Source organism: Coccinella septempunctata, chromosome 7 (genome assembly GCF_907165205.1).
Source record: "Coccinella septempunctata chromosome 7, icCocSept1.1, whole genome shotgun sequence".
NCBI lineage: Eukaryota > Metazoa > Arthropoda > Insecta > Coleoptera > Coccinellidae > Coccinella > Coccinella septempunctata.
The window spans coordinates 18,428,446-18,446,011 of record NC_058195.1 but is presented as its reverse complement, the minus strand read 5'-3'; the positions used below and the strand labels follow the sequence as shown (position 1 = coordinate 18,446,011).

The 17,566-nt window shown below is 37.0% G+C and overlaps 1 protein-coding gene across 1 annotated transcript in view; it reads left to right on the top strand.

Annotated features, from left to right (window-relative positions):
- Nucleotides 1–17,566, top strand: part of LOC123316249 (probable G-protein coupled receptor 158) — a 396,465-nt gene that overhangs the window by 350,909 nt on the left and 27,990 nt on the right. Inside the window, exons 4-5 of the mRNA XM_044902216.1 lie at nt 7,940–8,083; nt 8,142–8,342. Coding sequence (XP_044758151.1) covers nt 7,940–8,083; nt 8,142–8,342 — 345 coding nt within the window. The remainder of the gene's footprint in view (nt 1–7,939; nt 8,084–8,141; nt 8,343–17,566) is intronic.

Sequence of the window (17,566 nt, the reverse complement as noted above, 5' to 3'; positions counted from 1 at the left end):
TTGTTTTATAACAGATATATCACACTAAGAGTACAAATACAGAACGCTTATGTAGCAGCTATGCTCCTATGTCCGCCTCAAACAAGGAACACATCTCCTTTCTGAAAGGAGCATAAATAGTTCAAACATGGATCATGCAAATATTTGTTTCATGGAAGATCTATATATATTACCTTCATGTGCTATGTTTATTATGTTTCATTTGTTATTAAAAACGCTTTCAACAAAAAGATGGAAAATTATGGAAATTAATATAAACTATTGCAATAATATTGAACTCGAATTTTGATTTTTCAAATAGTGTGTGTTTATCAATCATTCTTGAAAATAAAATTAAAAAACATCTCACATCAATTCGGTGAGGTATGTGAACGAATGAACTAATGTTCAAAAACAATATATTTTCATAAATTTCAGATTACAAAAATCATTCAAACTGCTGGATTCATGATTGTTGTTCTCCAAGATTGATTAGGACATGTCTTTCTGGTCTTTGCACTTTCCTGCATTCCATAAAAAGAATAATCAACAGTTCATTAATCTTTTGGCTTAGGTCAAAAAGTTTTTAGAAGAAATGTGTCCATGCGTTGTGAGAATCAAAAGAATACTATATGCATATTTCATATCTTTCTGAAGAAAATTTTTGATATAGGTATATGATTCGTTCATTTATTTCTACATATGAGGTATATGCAACACGTGAGGAAATAACCTATATCGAAATTTACACCAAACTGGACATTATTTATTCAAATATGGTTTTTATATGCTGGATATAACAAAAACATAGTCTATTATGTTTTATAGGACTGCTATGAAATATGAGAAGTGATTTATTGACCTACAGTTCGATATCCATCGCACTTTCTTTACAGTAATTCCTCATTTCACTGGAAAATCACTATGGCACACAAATAACTTATCAAACGTACAATATCTGCACTTCACTTTCAGTAATCCACTATTCAACTGACAAAACGTCTAAATGATAATAAAAATACATATCGAAACGACAGCAGTATCAATAGCATTTCTCACAATACTCCATATTTGTTTACGTTTTACAGCGCCCTCGACGGTAGTTAAAACGCTTATGGTGTCATGCTCTGTTCATGATCTCAAAATGATACATGGCAAATAAAGAACAATGTTACAAATATGTTACGTGGATATCATGGAGCGGGAACATGAAATTTACAAAATGCGGATGTAATTTGGATACGGCACAGGTACATCCCAAATATCGTATCAGACACGTAATGGTTACAGAAAAATAACACATAACAAAGTTCCTCATTTGATCTCCCAAGAAAACATAACAGATATGTTACTGGTCACCTGGGATGATGGAACTTTAATAAAGGAATTTGAATTAGTTGAGTAGCACGTAAAGTAATTTAATTTAGAGCACACTACTGTTTCATTGTCAGATTTCCTATATATCTGGAAGAGAGATTTATTGATTCAATGAAATACAAGACTATCTGAAGGCAGAAGTTGAGAGCAACAAATCCCGAACGACGATTCATTTCATGACAATTCGATACATAAAATTCAAATTAGTGGGTCATCCGGATTACAGTCCCAGCTTGGTCACCCATGATTTCTTTTTGATCCCATAAGTTGAAGATTACCTACAGGGCAAACGATTGTCATCGCCAGAAAAGGCGGTTTGGGTCTCCAAAAGGCACTACCATCATCTGACTGTAAAAAGTGCTTTAAAGGGTGTTTCAAAATGACGAAAGCATTCACGTGAATCAGAAGCCTTTGAACGCTTGTTTCAATCCGTAATCTGAGCTGTCAACCACCCGGTTACTCAACTCACCCAACGCTCCACGAAAAAAAATTTTTTTCGCCGGGATGAGCCAGTATCTGCACCCTTCCCCAATTACCAATAAAGAATATCCACTCCAAAATCCAATAACACTTCCCGCGAACATATAGCAACGTTATTCTCGCAATTCCCGAATAACCAATCGGCGGAACAACAATCGCATCCTACTCCTTCGCAAGGATGAAAAATAAGGCTTTTCCCCCTCAATAGATTTCAATTTTCTGGATCCATTAGATTATACGACGTTCTGAGGAAAGCCCCCTCTGGTCGTATTTCCCTTTCTAGCAATAATCAACGTTTCCGGAAACGGAGACTTTTCACCAGTTCCACCTGAAAATTTTCCGAACGAACTAGACCGTTAAGGGCAAATGTGGTTCATCAATTTACATCAATACAAAGAGGGCGAAGTACTCTGAGGATCGAAATTTTCGAACCAAGAAGAATGTTGCTGATTCAGATCAGCAATTGCCGCTTATACTTCTCAGGAAGTATAAGCGGCAATTGTTCGGCCCGTTCGTTTGAAAAGATTTGAAGAAGTAATCACAGAGTAGTTTAGGGGATTTGTTAAATGTTCTGTGCTAGGAAGAAGCACTTAGGCGTGCTGATGCCCACGAGAGTCTCTAGTCTAAGATACGATATATGAAATATATACCCTCATCTGTTAATTGATAATGACAAAGGCTATAGGTATGATAGACAATATGTACATTGATAGATCGCAAATGAGTTGCTTATAGTACGAGATCCCTCTGCAGAATCACTACGTTCATTACGCACAGAGACAAACACACATTTTTACATACGTTTATGGATAGGAGAATACAATGATACCGCATCCTGTCAAAAGTGGCCGCAAGTAATTTTAACTAAATTAATGTTAATCGATATTCCAAGAATAATTTCGTTCACTCCGTTTTGAAATAAAATATCATTCTTATCATATCAATGCATGTAAAGAATACTAAAATCCAAAGCTGCCGTTGCACACTCGGCCGCAACTACCTCGCAGCCAGGGGTAAGCAGGTAACATTTCGATGTATTTCTACGTTCATGACGTACACGGATGATTTTGATATCAAATTAAAGTAAGAAATAGCCGCAAGTTAGGTCTGCCATATGTTAAAATAGCGAGATATCCGAAATAAAGTGAAAGAGATGGCGCGCAACGCCACTTGTTAGATGAGGATGGTGGATGCCAGCCGTGTGAGTATTTAAAGCCATTGCGCATGGGTCGATAGATAGGGTTCTTAGCCGGCGGCTCAAACAATAGTAGGAACGACTTAACATTTACAAAATTATAATTACGTTATAAATATTATGAAAAAAACTTAAAGTATTAAGAGATTTATGTTTTAATAAAAAATAGTTTATTCATCAAGTACAAATGTAATTAAATCTCAAGAATTTTTTTCGTGTTTCTTTCAAATCAGTCTCTTGAAGTTATATTTTATATCAGTTATCAGTGTATTACATTATCTTCAATTACATTAGTCCAAGTCCGATTCCTCGCTGCTTTCACAATCGCAGTTGTCACTATCGTCGTCGCAATCAGAGTTTTTTTCATCATCTGAAAATGTGTTAGCTCAAATACATAATACATTTTCAACTTGTATCGGAGTTGAACTTCCCAGAAACCATGTTGGTTTCAGGGCACTATCCAGAAGAAGCCAACCACTTATTCTCTGCACTAAACTTCAAACAGTTGTACTTAGTAGCATTGAGCGACATCGAATTGACGAAAATCGTCCGTAGCACCATTTGTTTTAATGACACGATAAAATGTGGGTTGAAACAAACCCTTTGATTTTTTTTATGTATTTTTCATTATTCTCTTTTGCCGCACACATCTTGTTGAACATGATAAATCGTCCAGTGCATTTAGAATGAACTTTGGTGAGACTTACCTATCATCTTTTAAAAAAATTCTTCTTATGTTTCAACTTTAATTTATTTGGACCTTATGTACAACGAGCTCCAACACGTGGTTAAAATATAAGAATAATTCAGCTGCACTGTTGAGAACTCTAAGACTCCTTTCACACCACGGGTTTTTACCGTCAAATTTTTACCGGAAAACAACCGAATGAAAAATTATTCATCGGGTTTTATCCGTACGGTGGGCACATCTAGCTCTCGAATCTCGTGGCGATAAGCGCCGCCGAAAGTGCAATCCGGTTGTTTTCCAGTGCGAAACTAAACCGGAACACTTGTGAAAGATCCTATTATATCAGTAGATATAATTCGGAACATCGGGTAAAAACCCGATGGTGCGAAATGAGCCTAACCCTCTCTTACTTTATTTCGGATATCTCGCTATTTTAACAGATGGCAGATCAACCTGCGGCTATTTTTTCACAGGCAGCCGTACATCATCCTATTCGAAAAAAAATTAGCTTTAATTTGATATCAAAAACATCCGTGTACGCCATGAACGTCGAAATACATCGAAATGTTTCCTGCTTACACCTGGCTGCGAGCTAGTTGCGGCCGAGTGTGCAACGGCAACTATGGATTTTAGTATTTTTTGCATGCATTGCTCTGATGTGGATGATATTTTATTTCAAAACGGAGTGAACGAAATTTCTCTAGGAATATTGATTAACATTAATTTAATTTAAATTACTTGCGGCCACTTTTGACAGGCTGCGGTGTTATCATTGTACTCTCCTATCCATAAACGTATGTAAAATTGTGTGTTTGTCTCTGTACGTAATGGACGTAGTAATTCTGCAGTCGGATCTTAGACTATTAGCTAAATCATTAGTGTCAAATAATGTTAACTAAATCAACTTTTTGGATTCTCTACCCACATTTGTTATTTATGAAAGTGCAGCATAAGTCGACAGAATACTACACGAGGAATCAGGAAAACATGAGTTGCCCAGTTTCCCCTTGGAACTCGTATGAGGTTGCCAGGTACAAAAAGGAAGACAACCGTCATTCATATACCCTCATCAGTTTTTTAATTTGCTTTTTTTCACTGAAAGGTTACTTTATCCCCTATCTCTCAGTATTAGGTTGCCTGGTCAAAAGTGGGGCACATACATGGTTGCCTAGATTTTATATGTTTAGGCTTAAACGCTAGCAGGGAGAACGACAGAGTTCAGAAAGACGATTTTTCCGATCCTTGAAGGGTGCCTCATTCTTCGTTTTCCTTAAATTTCAAGGTGTCGAGTATATTCTGGACTTGTAAGGGTGTTGCATCCCCTACGAAGCATGTTAGCTGCAAATAGCCATCCTAAAAAACCAACGGCATTCTTCCGGGTTGAGTTTGACGCAACACTGATCATTTGCATTGAGCCGCATTGCTTCAACAAAAATTGTACGCAAAATAGAAAAGATTTTCATTGCTTAGATTGTACTGAGCTGGCGATGAAGTTGGGTCACACTTTATGTAGAGGTCTGCCAGTTTTCCACGCATTTACAGGATGTGATTACACAGCTTTATAACAAGGGGAAAGCAAGGCTTTTCAAACACATATTTTCAAATCGAACAGACATCCGAGAAATATTCGTATATCATTGACAGATCGAGCAGATCTTTTCGTCGGATAGAAAATTGAATGCGTTCAGGAGTTTTCTGCTCTCATGTATGGCAGAATATAAGCGTCAATGATGCTAGATACATTGCGTGCAATTTTTGTTAAGGCAATGTGGCTCCGTGCCGGTTTATCTAGTGGGCGCTTGGGGCAGGCGCCCAGGGGCCCGGAGCCGATAGGGGCCCAAAAGGGCCTGGGGCTAACAAAAATTTCAATACTTTCGATAGCTGACAATTTTTTAAAATAATAATTTGCATATCCCACATCCACGCCCTTATGCGTAGCTATAGTCGGTACAGGGTAGGCGATCGTCATCAAGATTTGGACGCTGTGTAGTTCTATATTCCATATGTGTGATTTAAAGTATAGAATGATAACATCATAATCTCAGTAACAGGAAAAATAGATTCAAATTCAACCGTGTCAAAAAATATGCACTTTTATCTCAAATATAGCCAGTATGCGTACTCTAGTATCCCTGTATTCCGCATCAAGGCACCTTTTCTCACTTGTTCTTTACTGCGAATCAGTAAAATTGCCAGCAACCTTTCCGACAAGCGTCACCAAATGCTGTTCACTTTTCGGGGATTTTTTTTATATTTCAAAAAGCATTTTTATTTTCACTTTTCCGACCTCAGAATATCAATTCCGGAAAGGGAACAATATATGTATTGGTAGCTAATTTCATTTTGGTTTATAAGTGTTAGTGCAAACTATAGTCGATTTGTGGTAGTAACTTTCGATATTTTTTGTGCTGAATTGTCTGTGGTGCCTTGTGCCGTTGAAAATTTTTTTTGTCTACGGTATTTCACAAAATGCATAAATGGGCCAGACCAGCCCAAAACCCACGAAAAAGTGGGTTTTCACGGCCGATGTAGACTTTATATGTACCATGTTGTACCGTTGAAAATTAACAATTAGGAAAAAAGTTAGCTCAGCACTTTTTTTTTCTCAATGAAAGAAGATGCAACAAAAGTGCTTAGCTCAATTTTTTTTAATTTTAGATATTTCAGGAACTAACAGGTACCTACAGTCGCGGAAATTCAAGCGACATAACTCAGTAGTAAAGAACAGAGCCGTGTGGAATAAAAAAATTTCAACGGCATAAAAGGTACAACCAAGCCCAATTCAGCAGAAATTTTTATTTTCAAAATCAAAAAGTGCTGGGCCAACTTCACAAATATTGCAGAATGGATGTGCATTTTTAAAGTGCCGGACAAATGAAAATTTTTTTGGACGGCGAAGAGTAGTGAAAAAAGGAATTTATTCTCATTAGGTATTATATTGTGCCGGCTCCCGAAATATAGTATTTCTAGGCGCAAAAAATAAATAATACCCATTTCAGAATTTCCATTTTTCATTTATTTTCCATGAAAATGCTATTTTTTTCTTCCATATTCATTTGTAAATTCAAATGAGAACATAAAAATATATTGGTTCATTTTTGTTGATATGTTGGCGAATTCAAGAGATCCGTCAATACCAAGGGGGTCCGTAGATCTTCTGCGCCAAGGGCCCGGCACTGATGTGGCTGCATGCAACTGATGCAGTGTTGCGTCAAACTCAAGCCGGCAGAATGCGGTTGGTTTTTGGATGGATATTTGAAGTCAACATGCTTCGTAGGGGATGCAACACCCTTACAAGTCCAGGATATACTCGACACCTTGAAAACTAAGGAAACGAAGAAGATATTGATTTTGAACTTCTGATGAGTCAAAATCAGAATAAAATTCTATGGTTATGTATCGTTGTATTATAGTATTGATATATGTGTGAATAAAAAAAAATGAAAATTATTATTAATATTCAATCTGTTTTAATTCTAGCATTTAATCATTGAAGCACCCTCCAAAGATCGAAAAAATCGTCTTTCTGAACTCTCTATCGCTCTCCCTGCTAGCGTTTAAACCTTTACATATAAAACCATGGATGTGCCCCACTTTTGACCAGGCCACCTAATACAATGTGATAGAAAACAAAATAAGCTTTCATCAAAAAACAAGCCAATTAAATAAGTGATGAGGGTATATAAATGAAGGTTATCTACCTGTTTGTACCTGGCAACCTCGTAGGAGTACCAAGGGGAAACTAGGCAACCCATGTTTTCCTGATTCCTCGTGTAATATTCTGTCAAATTATGCTGGATATTTATGAATAACAAATGAGGGTGGTAGATCAAAAAAAGTTGATGGAAGTTAACATTATTTTTAACACTATTGGTCCTTGATTTAGCTAGGCTTCATAAGTATTCCATTCATTAATGCATCCGTACTCTGTGAAACTGAGTAGGTCTAAACTAAATAAATGATAATATTAATTAACTGAGTCGGGAGCCTTGAATTTTGCAGCAAAACTCTCTGTTATGCTACATTCGAGCCAAACTCACTCCCAAAAAACTACCCTTTGGCGAACCTAGCAAGACTAGACTGTTCCGCAAGTTCAAAATTGAACGTAATCAACCTTATCAACTCCCCCATAGGCGCGCAACAGACTCAACACTGCGGTAATTTATTTTCGGCAAACTCTCCTTATAAGTCACGCTATGTTAATTATTATATACTTGCAGTGCGTTCCCATCCCCGGTCTAGGGTTCCGCAGAGGAAGCTACAAGTGCGTGTGCAAGCACGGATTCTATTTCCCGGACACTACCGCTGAGAAGAGATACTACAATGGGACAGTCATAGAGGAGGAATACGAAAAGTTGATGATAGTAAGTTTTTTGTTAATTTCTGTTAAACCCTTCCACAAGATTTTTTCTTTCCTTTCAGGGAGAAAAGAACAGATATGGCAAATCTGGAATTTTTGAATGCCTACGATGCCCCGAAGGATGCGAAGCGTGTGAAGATGACAGGCCTTGCGTTGTATCCTTGAACTGGCTCCTGAGATCAGTCATCCTTGGGCTTTCCTGTGTCATCATTTGCTGCCTCCCGGTGGTGGTTATATTCACGTGGAAATATGGCAACGTCAAAGTGAGCATAAATCCTTATTAACCACGATATAACAACGTTAATTTTCATAGAATAACATCGCCCGGAGCTTCCGTCTGTGTTCTAACGTTAGCGACCAGCTCTAATCACGGTATTATGACCAAGTTCCGATCTATGTGTTCTTCTTCTTTGATTTACGGTCTAAGTCGGAAGGGAAACCATCAAACCGTAATGTTCAGTAATTATCTGTTCCAACTGTTAAGGATCCGTCAGTTAATCGGGTGCCTCTCAAAGGATTCCATTACCTGGAGTTTCGCTCCCGAACAGGTTAGCTGTGTATAATTCCATATAGCTCTATCCTCCATCCCCCTCCCCAGACATGTCGAAGTAATGTCGTTGTATCTCGCTACATAATCCTCTTCGTATACGTCGAAGTCGAAACTGGGAATGCGAAGGGTGTCGTTTCACGTATATGGATCAGGGATCTCTTTGCGAACTTCATGTCTCTACGTCGTAATAATAACCTTGTGTTCATACGACAGGTGCATAGAATTAACCCGATACGACAACTGTGTGCCTTTTATGTGGATATAGTGGTTGGGCGATTCCAAAGTTTGAATATCGAACACGGAACAACGCTGCTGTCAAACTGGCTTAGTTGTAGATTCATGTTATTCAAATCTACAGGCAGGCTAGCAAAATGCATACTTCAATTCAATATACTAAAATGACAACTTCCTCACTTGAACTCGATTCCTATCGAAAATTGATCGTAAAAATGTAGACGCAACTATTTACTCGGATTTTTCTTGGGAAAGATACAGAAGTACAACGGCATTACACTAGCAGGGCACCTCAAAGAATTTTTACGATTTTTATGCCCACGTTTTGCTCTCATTTTGCTCCGTTTTGCTCACCACTCAGTTTATTTTGCTCACCTATATACACAATGAGCTATAGACAATTCAAAGTGCCCTGCTGTTGTAATAAAGGGTTTTCCAATAAGAGGTGTTATTTTGAATAGCCCGCTATTTCGGTAGCTGTCACTTTTGAAGCTGTTATTTTTTGATATTTGACAAGTAGAAACAACGCCATTACTAAAAATGGAACGATATACACTTCAACAACGCATTGAAATTATTAAAATTCACTACAAAAATGGTGAAAAATTTGCAGTCACAGTTCGCAAAACTAGAGCATTTTTGGGACGTCGTGAAGCACCTTGTCGGACCGCAATACAGAAATTGGTGGAAAAATTCGAGCTGTTGGGAAAAGTTAGTGATGTGAAGAATAAAACCCGTGCACGTCGCTCAAGAACAACTGAGAATATTGTTGCTGTAGCCCAAAGTGTTGAATAAAATCCAGGTTTGTCCATTCCTCGTCGTTCTTTGGAATTGGGCATTCCACAAACGTCATTACACCGCATAAAGACTTGAGTCTTAAGGCTTATAAAGTTCAGATTACACAAGAACTCAAGCCGGCCGATCATCAACAACGTCGTGTTTTTGCTGATTGGGTCCTTGAAATGCATGAAAATGATCCCCGGAATTCCATCAAAAAATCATCTTGACTGATGAGGCCCATTTCCACCTCGGTGGCTACGTCAACAAGCAAAATTGTCGCATCTGGGGCTCGGAAAACTCAAGAGTTATTGTTGAGAAGCCTCTCCATCCTCAACGTGTGACTGTTTGGTGCGGTTTATGGTCCGGCAGGATCATTGGACCTTACTTTTTCGAAAATGAGGTTGGATCAACAGTTACCGTGAATGGATTGCGCTATCGAGAGATGATTAAAGAATTTTTATGGCCGGAGTTGAATGGTACTGATCTGGACAACGTTTACTTTCAACAAGACGGCGCTACGTGCCACACAAGCAACGAAACCATTGATCTTTTACGGGAAAAGTTTCCGGACCGTGTTATCTCTCGAAGAGGTGATCACAATTGGCCACCGAGATCTTGTGATTTAACACCTTGCGACTTCTTCCTTTGGGGCCACGTTAAAGATAAGGTCTACGCCAACAGCCCAGCGTTGATTCAAGACCTCAAAGATGAAATTCATGAGGCTATCGAGGACATAAGGCAGCCACTTTGCGATTTGGTTATGAAAAATTTCATGAGAAGGATATGGTCCTGTAAGCGTAGTTGTGGTGGCCATTTGGCTGATGTTGTTTTTCATTATTAACGGCATACTTTCCTCTTTATTATGAAATAAATATCCAATCATTTATCTCGAAAAATGGCATTTTTCTTTGAATATCAAAATAACACCTCTTATTGGAAAACCCTTTATTACACCAGTAGGGCACCTCAACGGATCTTTCCAATATTGGTATCATTCGAAAGCTCTCATTTTGCTCACCAGTCCGTCCGTTTTGCTCATTTATACTTTACGAAATTTCGAAAAAAAATTGTTTTCGATCGAAAGCCCTCGTTTTGCTCCGTTTTGCTCATCAGTCCGTTCGTTTTGCTCATTTATACTTTACCAGTTTTTGAAGGAGAAAATAAAAATTTTTCTTACCCTAGCTTGTGGGACATCTGCGTTTTGCTCTCGTCTCGTCTTTCCAAATGTGCAATTCGTTTTTCTCTACCAGTTAGCGTTACCGGGATATGTGTAATTCAAAGTACGCTGCTGGTGTAATATACTAGTAGCTCACCATTCTGTTTTTTTTTTCACCTATTGAGCTATAGGCAAATAAAAGTGCCCTGCTAGTGTGATATTACCTCAACAGATAACATAAAGAAATCACAAGTGAAAACAAGGGATTTAAGATTGCTCTTTAAAAACAAATCTGTACTATTTAACTCTGTAAATTGATTTGGATTCAATAATTTTTTCTTCAAAGAGCCGACATTTGATATAGACCAGTCTCCTGTCAGTCCATTTGACTCGACTCAGCTTCCTGATGAGTCTGACTGACAACAGTGAATTAAATTTCGAAAACTGATCAAATATACAGGTTGTTTCACAAAAAGTGACCCCGTCTCTATAGTATATCCAAATCCAAGAGGCCAGCGTAAACATTGCAGCATGCAGTGATCACGCGCCAAGAATGTGATAACGCAGAGGTGTACTAATAAATTTAATTCCGAGAGCGTTATATTTTAAAACTTTTTGAGTGTACCCGTTCCGGTGAAAAATATGTATGCTCATCTACGAGTCTCAGTAATGAACAATTAATCTAAAGTTCCCACTTTAATACATACTATGTATATAATTGTGTAACAATATTTTTTTGTAAAAGTGACTAGCCCGTAGTGTCGTCAGAAGATGCAGAACTTTCTTCTAAGTTGACGATGACTGGTGTTATATCATCCATAATATTATCCAGTTTCCACATGTCTACCTCAACTTTTTGTTTGACATGTTCCACGCACATGTTTCCATCTTTCGGAAGTAACCCGTGAGAGAGCCTCTTGAAAAAGATTTTGGACGTCAGTCATTTTAAATGTGGTGTTTTTATCTGCCACAAAATTCTTGACATCGGCACAAATCAACTCAATAGGGTTCAGTTCGTAGTGGTAGGGCGGTAATCTAAGTACAGTAATATTTTGGGCCTTTGCAGTTTCATCCACGATGTATTTTTCAAAGTTTTCTTTGTTCTGCCTGACTATCTGCAACAATTGCGCTTTTATGAGGTCAGGGGTGAAATCAATATTTTTCTCCCTCAACCATTGTTGGATATCACTTTTTCTGAATTGTGAATTAGGAATTTTTTCCATTTTCCTTGAATGGTAAGGAGCATTATCTAAAACTACTATAGAATTTTCCTCCAATTTAGGAAGTATACCCTCGAACCACTTTTCGAAGGACTGACCATCCATTTCTTCATGGTAGTCACCAGTTTTTTTGGATTGAAAAGTCCAGAGTCCTCCAGTTAAAAAACCAGTGTCACTGCCAATACGACACACTATAATTCTTTGCCCTTTGCCTGGAAAAATATATTCACTTCATTTGAAAAAGAATGTTGAAATTGTTTTCCACCAAAAAGGTACTTACATCAAGTTTCACAAAACTTTGATTGCTCGATCAACGATTTGGCATTTGATTTCCCGAAGGAAATCATTAAAACTTTCATATTTCCGAATATATTTGGAGGAGTAGCAGTTGAGTCATTAAATGGGCGTGTATAGATAATTATTTGGTGCAAGAATGATATTCAGAATGCTTATGACCAACTTATCGACTGAAAACTAATTGACTTTCATCCGTCAATCGATCGTTGATTCTCTGATCAAGCTTTATGAAACCGCGAGTTAAACGAGGGTTAAACTCAAAATTCAAGACCTTACCAGACGGATTTTTGAATCCAGTAGATAGTCCAGCAAGTAACGCTTGCCGAGAAGACGTAACTGTTTCATCGGTCCACACTTTTGATTTAGTATGACCGGCATATACCCAAGTTTCATCCAAGTAGTAAATCTTCCTGTTTTCATCACGGAAGGCCCTAATTTTCGTGAGATAGTTTCTTCTCCAACATTTAATGTCGTCACGGTCCAATCAAAAACTGTTGCGTTGGTGACGTCCATATTTGAAATTAAGTTTTCTCAATATTATAGGGAAGGTACTCTTCTCAAAATTTGGCAAGTTCGAGTCTTCATTAACTATTTTTAATACTTTCTCTATAGTCGGGTGTTCATTTCTGAAGAAAAACTCGTGAACTTTTCGCCGTATTACATTTTAATCGAAATCTGATAAGGACTCCCATTTGGTGGTCCGATTTTGATTTGTTGCCGGCTGTGATAGAACACCGGAATTTATGCCAAGTCTCTCAGCAACTTGGAGTTCTACGTCCTTTAAACACATTCCAGCATTTTGAATTATCTCAATTTTATAAGTATTCAAAATCATTTCTTTTATCTCGGCACTGAAGTGTCGTTTGAGACGTCTCTTTTTTGGAGGACTTAAGTCAACACGCGATTCCTCAGCAGTATCAGTACTTGACATTATCTTAAATGCTTGTAACTTGAATAACTTGCTACAACTATAAACCAATTTACTAAAGAAAAAGCAATGAATGACCTCTGCAATTCTGCACAACAATTCGCATACAATCAATGAATCAAACATAATGCGGTTCTGCATTACTCCCACCTGCAAACATGGCGTTCCTGAAGCTTTGACCAATAAGAGGAGTACCTCAAATAAGATCACGCGTTAGTCAGTTTGTTTACGCTGGCCTCTCGGATTTGGATAGACTATAGGATAGGTAGAAAACTGAAAAATAATTGGGGTTTTTTCAGTGAAAAATTTTCGTAACACCATCCGTATTCAAGTTGAAGGGCGTTGAAGAAAAAAAAATTAGGTATAAGTCTGTTGAGCCCTACATCCCAATTTTTTAACATGTATTCGTTTTATCGATGGTGCAAAAACATTTTGATTCACATTTTGATTCACATAATGCATACTATAATTCATAATGATAATAATAAATAACTTCACCATTACCGACCATTACTTTATACCAGCATCAGTTATTACTTCATAAATTTTTAATCAAAATATTCCAAAACGGTTCACAGTATCGAATTTCACCAAGAGTACCATTTAGGTGTAAAATTTAATGATGTTTAAGTTCACTTGAAAGTATAAACGACTAGGTACTAGAAGTCCACTAGTTCTTTCAAAGAAAGAATGGTCTGATAGCACCAGTCAGAAGTTATACAGTGAAGCAAAGCTTCCTTGTTGTTTTTCATTTGAAGGTAATAATATATATCAGCTGATATATATTGCCGATATTGCAAGAGCCAGTTGGTTGGGAAAATTGTCGATAGACCACCGGATTCTGAAAAAGTGGTCCAGATTGATATCGAAAATAAAGATTCCCATTTATTTCGACTGTTAAGTCCAGTATTGGGCGAAAAAGCTATACAAAAATGTTACAATGACGAAAACGAAAAAAACAACTTATTTTTGAAGTCCTTTCGTTCCAACCAACAAAGCTCATTCAACTATCGGATGCCAAAAAATATTATTGCAATAATATTGATGTTTACGCTTCACAAAAATTAAACTCGCTCACAAATAAGTATAGTAGTATAGTCCATTCAAGAATGATTGATATCCCAGTAGGCCTTGAAAGTCCCCACGCAGCTTAATGTCTGGTCACAAAAGATCCACTATTATTTCTGAAGTTTCAATCACATAACTAGAATATTTAAATATAACCTAAAATAATATTTGAAAAGAATAAATATTCAAATTGAGAGCATATTAATCAGCATCCGAAATTGATAAAATTATTTCAATTTGTACGATTAAGGCCCGGTACTTTCACGTGCGAATAAATAAATTAATTCGCATTTATTAAGTCTTATTCGTAAGATTAGTAAAAATGCAGTCTTTTCACTTTCAGATAGTGTTATTCATCGAATAAATCTGTCATTGAAACTGAACTTGAAGAGTTTATTTGTCATAGATCGAATGTCGGTATGTCATTATTCGTTGAATAAAATTTATTCGAAGGTGAAAGTACCGGGCCTAAATTAAGAACGTGCATGGATTATGGCCTGCTGAAGACATGCAATTTTTAGTTTGAAGTGAGTACAATGCATTTGTATGGGGCCGCGCAGATATGCAACTGAAAAGTTTTGCGATCGAATAGTTTCAGCAAAGAGTACCAAGCGCCAGCAGTACTGCGCTCAGATTCACTACAGTCAAACGAAAATCTGGGCGACCAATCAGATTGGGACTTGCGAACAGAACGAACATCTGCTTTCGTTTTCGTCCCTCCACTAAACGAGGGAACATTCAAGGGCATTGAAACGCAACCGGCCAAAATGATAGAGTGAATCCTCTTTGGTTTCAGCCTCGACACAAACTAAACGATTGCGTATGTGTGCGCAGTCGAACCGCTTGCCATCAAACTGTTGCGCAACTATCGCGAAACTGAAAAGTTGCATGTCTGCGACAGGCCTCTTAGTATAATAGGTCTATACATCACTATTTATTTACAATACCAACCCAAATTCCACAACATAAAATCTCAACTAATGGGCTATAACCAACGTAAATTCGATTTTACATAGTCACCAGAGATGTCAATCATCCTTGCATGAATAGAATATATATTTTCTGCATCCAATAGTTAAAATTGATAAACTAATATCTTAGAAAGAATTTCTAAGTTAGCATCTACCGTTAGTCCCATTCTCAAACCCCGCAATAAATACATATTTCCTATCCAATTAGTTGCCCAAAATTACTTTACAGTGCACTTGCAGAATCAATTTTGAGATATTGTATTGTGGCGTGGGGTGGTGCGTATAATAATATAATCGATCATCTGGAAACTACTCCATCAAAAATGATGTATAAAAAAGGCAGATTGTTTTCCACAGGAGCGCTCTATAAGGAGACTGAATTTTTTTATTTCAGATAACTGTATGTGGACCATTGTCTAATAATTTGTCTATAATGTTTTTCAATGCTAATAAATTTTCTTGTACAACATCTAAGAAAACAAGGTCTGCGGGTCTGCCCCGCAAATCATTCCATCAAACTACTTTTTTAGGAGAGATATATCTCAAAGATCTCTTTTTTATTTTGGCCTCAAACATGCTACCCAATAATACAAGAAGGTACAAATTAGAATTGAAAAAATTTCTCTTCGTAGAATTAAATCATTTGAGGCTGATTTGATCTTGTGCACTTCCACTGACCCTCAAACCTAGGGAGTGGGTTCTTATACATCTTATAAATTCAACCATAATAAAATAATATAAAATAAAAAAAAATGTAATACGTGATTAAATTCGCCTAGAAACACAAAACGTGCTCAATATAGCTTTTTTCAAAGATTGAATATTTGTGTTAATTGAATTCAAGAAAATATGTTCTATGCTTCCTATTATATCTGTCAAAATCAGTTATTGGGCCTTACATACTTGAAAAATGGTTAACAGGAGCAATCAATTTGAATTTTATTCAATTTACTTTAGCTCCATGGCTAAAGTCACTTTTTTACGAACACTCAGTGGGTGTTGAGGCTAATGAAGAACAGTTGAACAGAATTTGAAATAATTTAAAAGCTCGGAAAGAGACAATAAATATTATCACAAAAACACAGGACAGCATTCTGCCAAAATTACATAAAACATGAATTTGTCCGGTTCCTATTCCCTTGTGACCAATGTGCCATGCAAAGTGAAAATTGAATTACTAAGAATATATCACTGTTGTTTTTCATGGCAATAACTAAATTTTAATGGGGGATGTAAAAAATATAGATTTTGGGGCTTGAACGAAAACCCATGATATTTCGAGCACTGCCTGAAAATATTGATTTATCATGAGCCATTTGAAAGAGCTTTCTGAAGCGAACAAAACCATGAAATTTGATCGCAATCGGACCTTAGAGGCCAGAGTTATTGCTATCGGAAATTTAGGCCAATGTTCATGTCTCACCCCGTATCTCCGAAACTAATAGCCTTAAGATACAAAACAAGAAAGTTTTCTGAAAGGCCTGGATGACCTGCATATTGTCCTGGAGTAGCACGAACGGCATTAACAGCGTCTTTACTAAACAGAAATATGCCATCCGAATATTATACGGTGCTAAGAAAACAGAAAGCTGCAAGCCATTGTTCAGGCAAGAAAATATTCTTACTCTGACCTCTCTCTACATAATAATGTAGTAGTAATATGTAGGCAATATCCTGCGCCACTTTTGTCCATACCCACAAGGAGAATTTAGTAAAGAACAATTTCAACGATTAACACAACTCATTGTGAATAACCTTGCAATAAAAATATATAGTGTTGTTGTCAGATGAGTATAAATCTATGAGCAGCAGAAAAATTTACTGGAGGGAAAGCTGGTTCAGAAAGCCTATTATAGCCTTGAGGAATACTTCGCAGATCTAATATATTGAAATGTTTGTCCTATTGTCTTATTCACGCATGTTTATTCGCTGCTTGTCTAACATTACAATTTCAGGATATTTTATGTTATTGTGGTATTTCTTTATGACTTCTCATATAAAATTTGATGGATCTGAATTTTGTTGTACGAAAACAATAAACAAAACATTTCTGCATAGGTTTGTCTGGCTATTCAGCTATTGGAAAATGCATTACGTTTGGTTCCTCATGAAAAATTAGCTCAAATTCTAACTACTATGCAGAACCATCCAAAACTGTTGAACTTAACATTTTAGAATGATAGCCCTAAATGAAATGCCTAAATAGGCATGATTTGATAGGAACTTGGCTGACTGTTTGTATTCATTGCAATCGGCCGCTTCGAGGACCTTCTTACCTCTCCC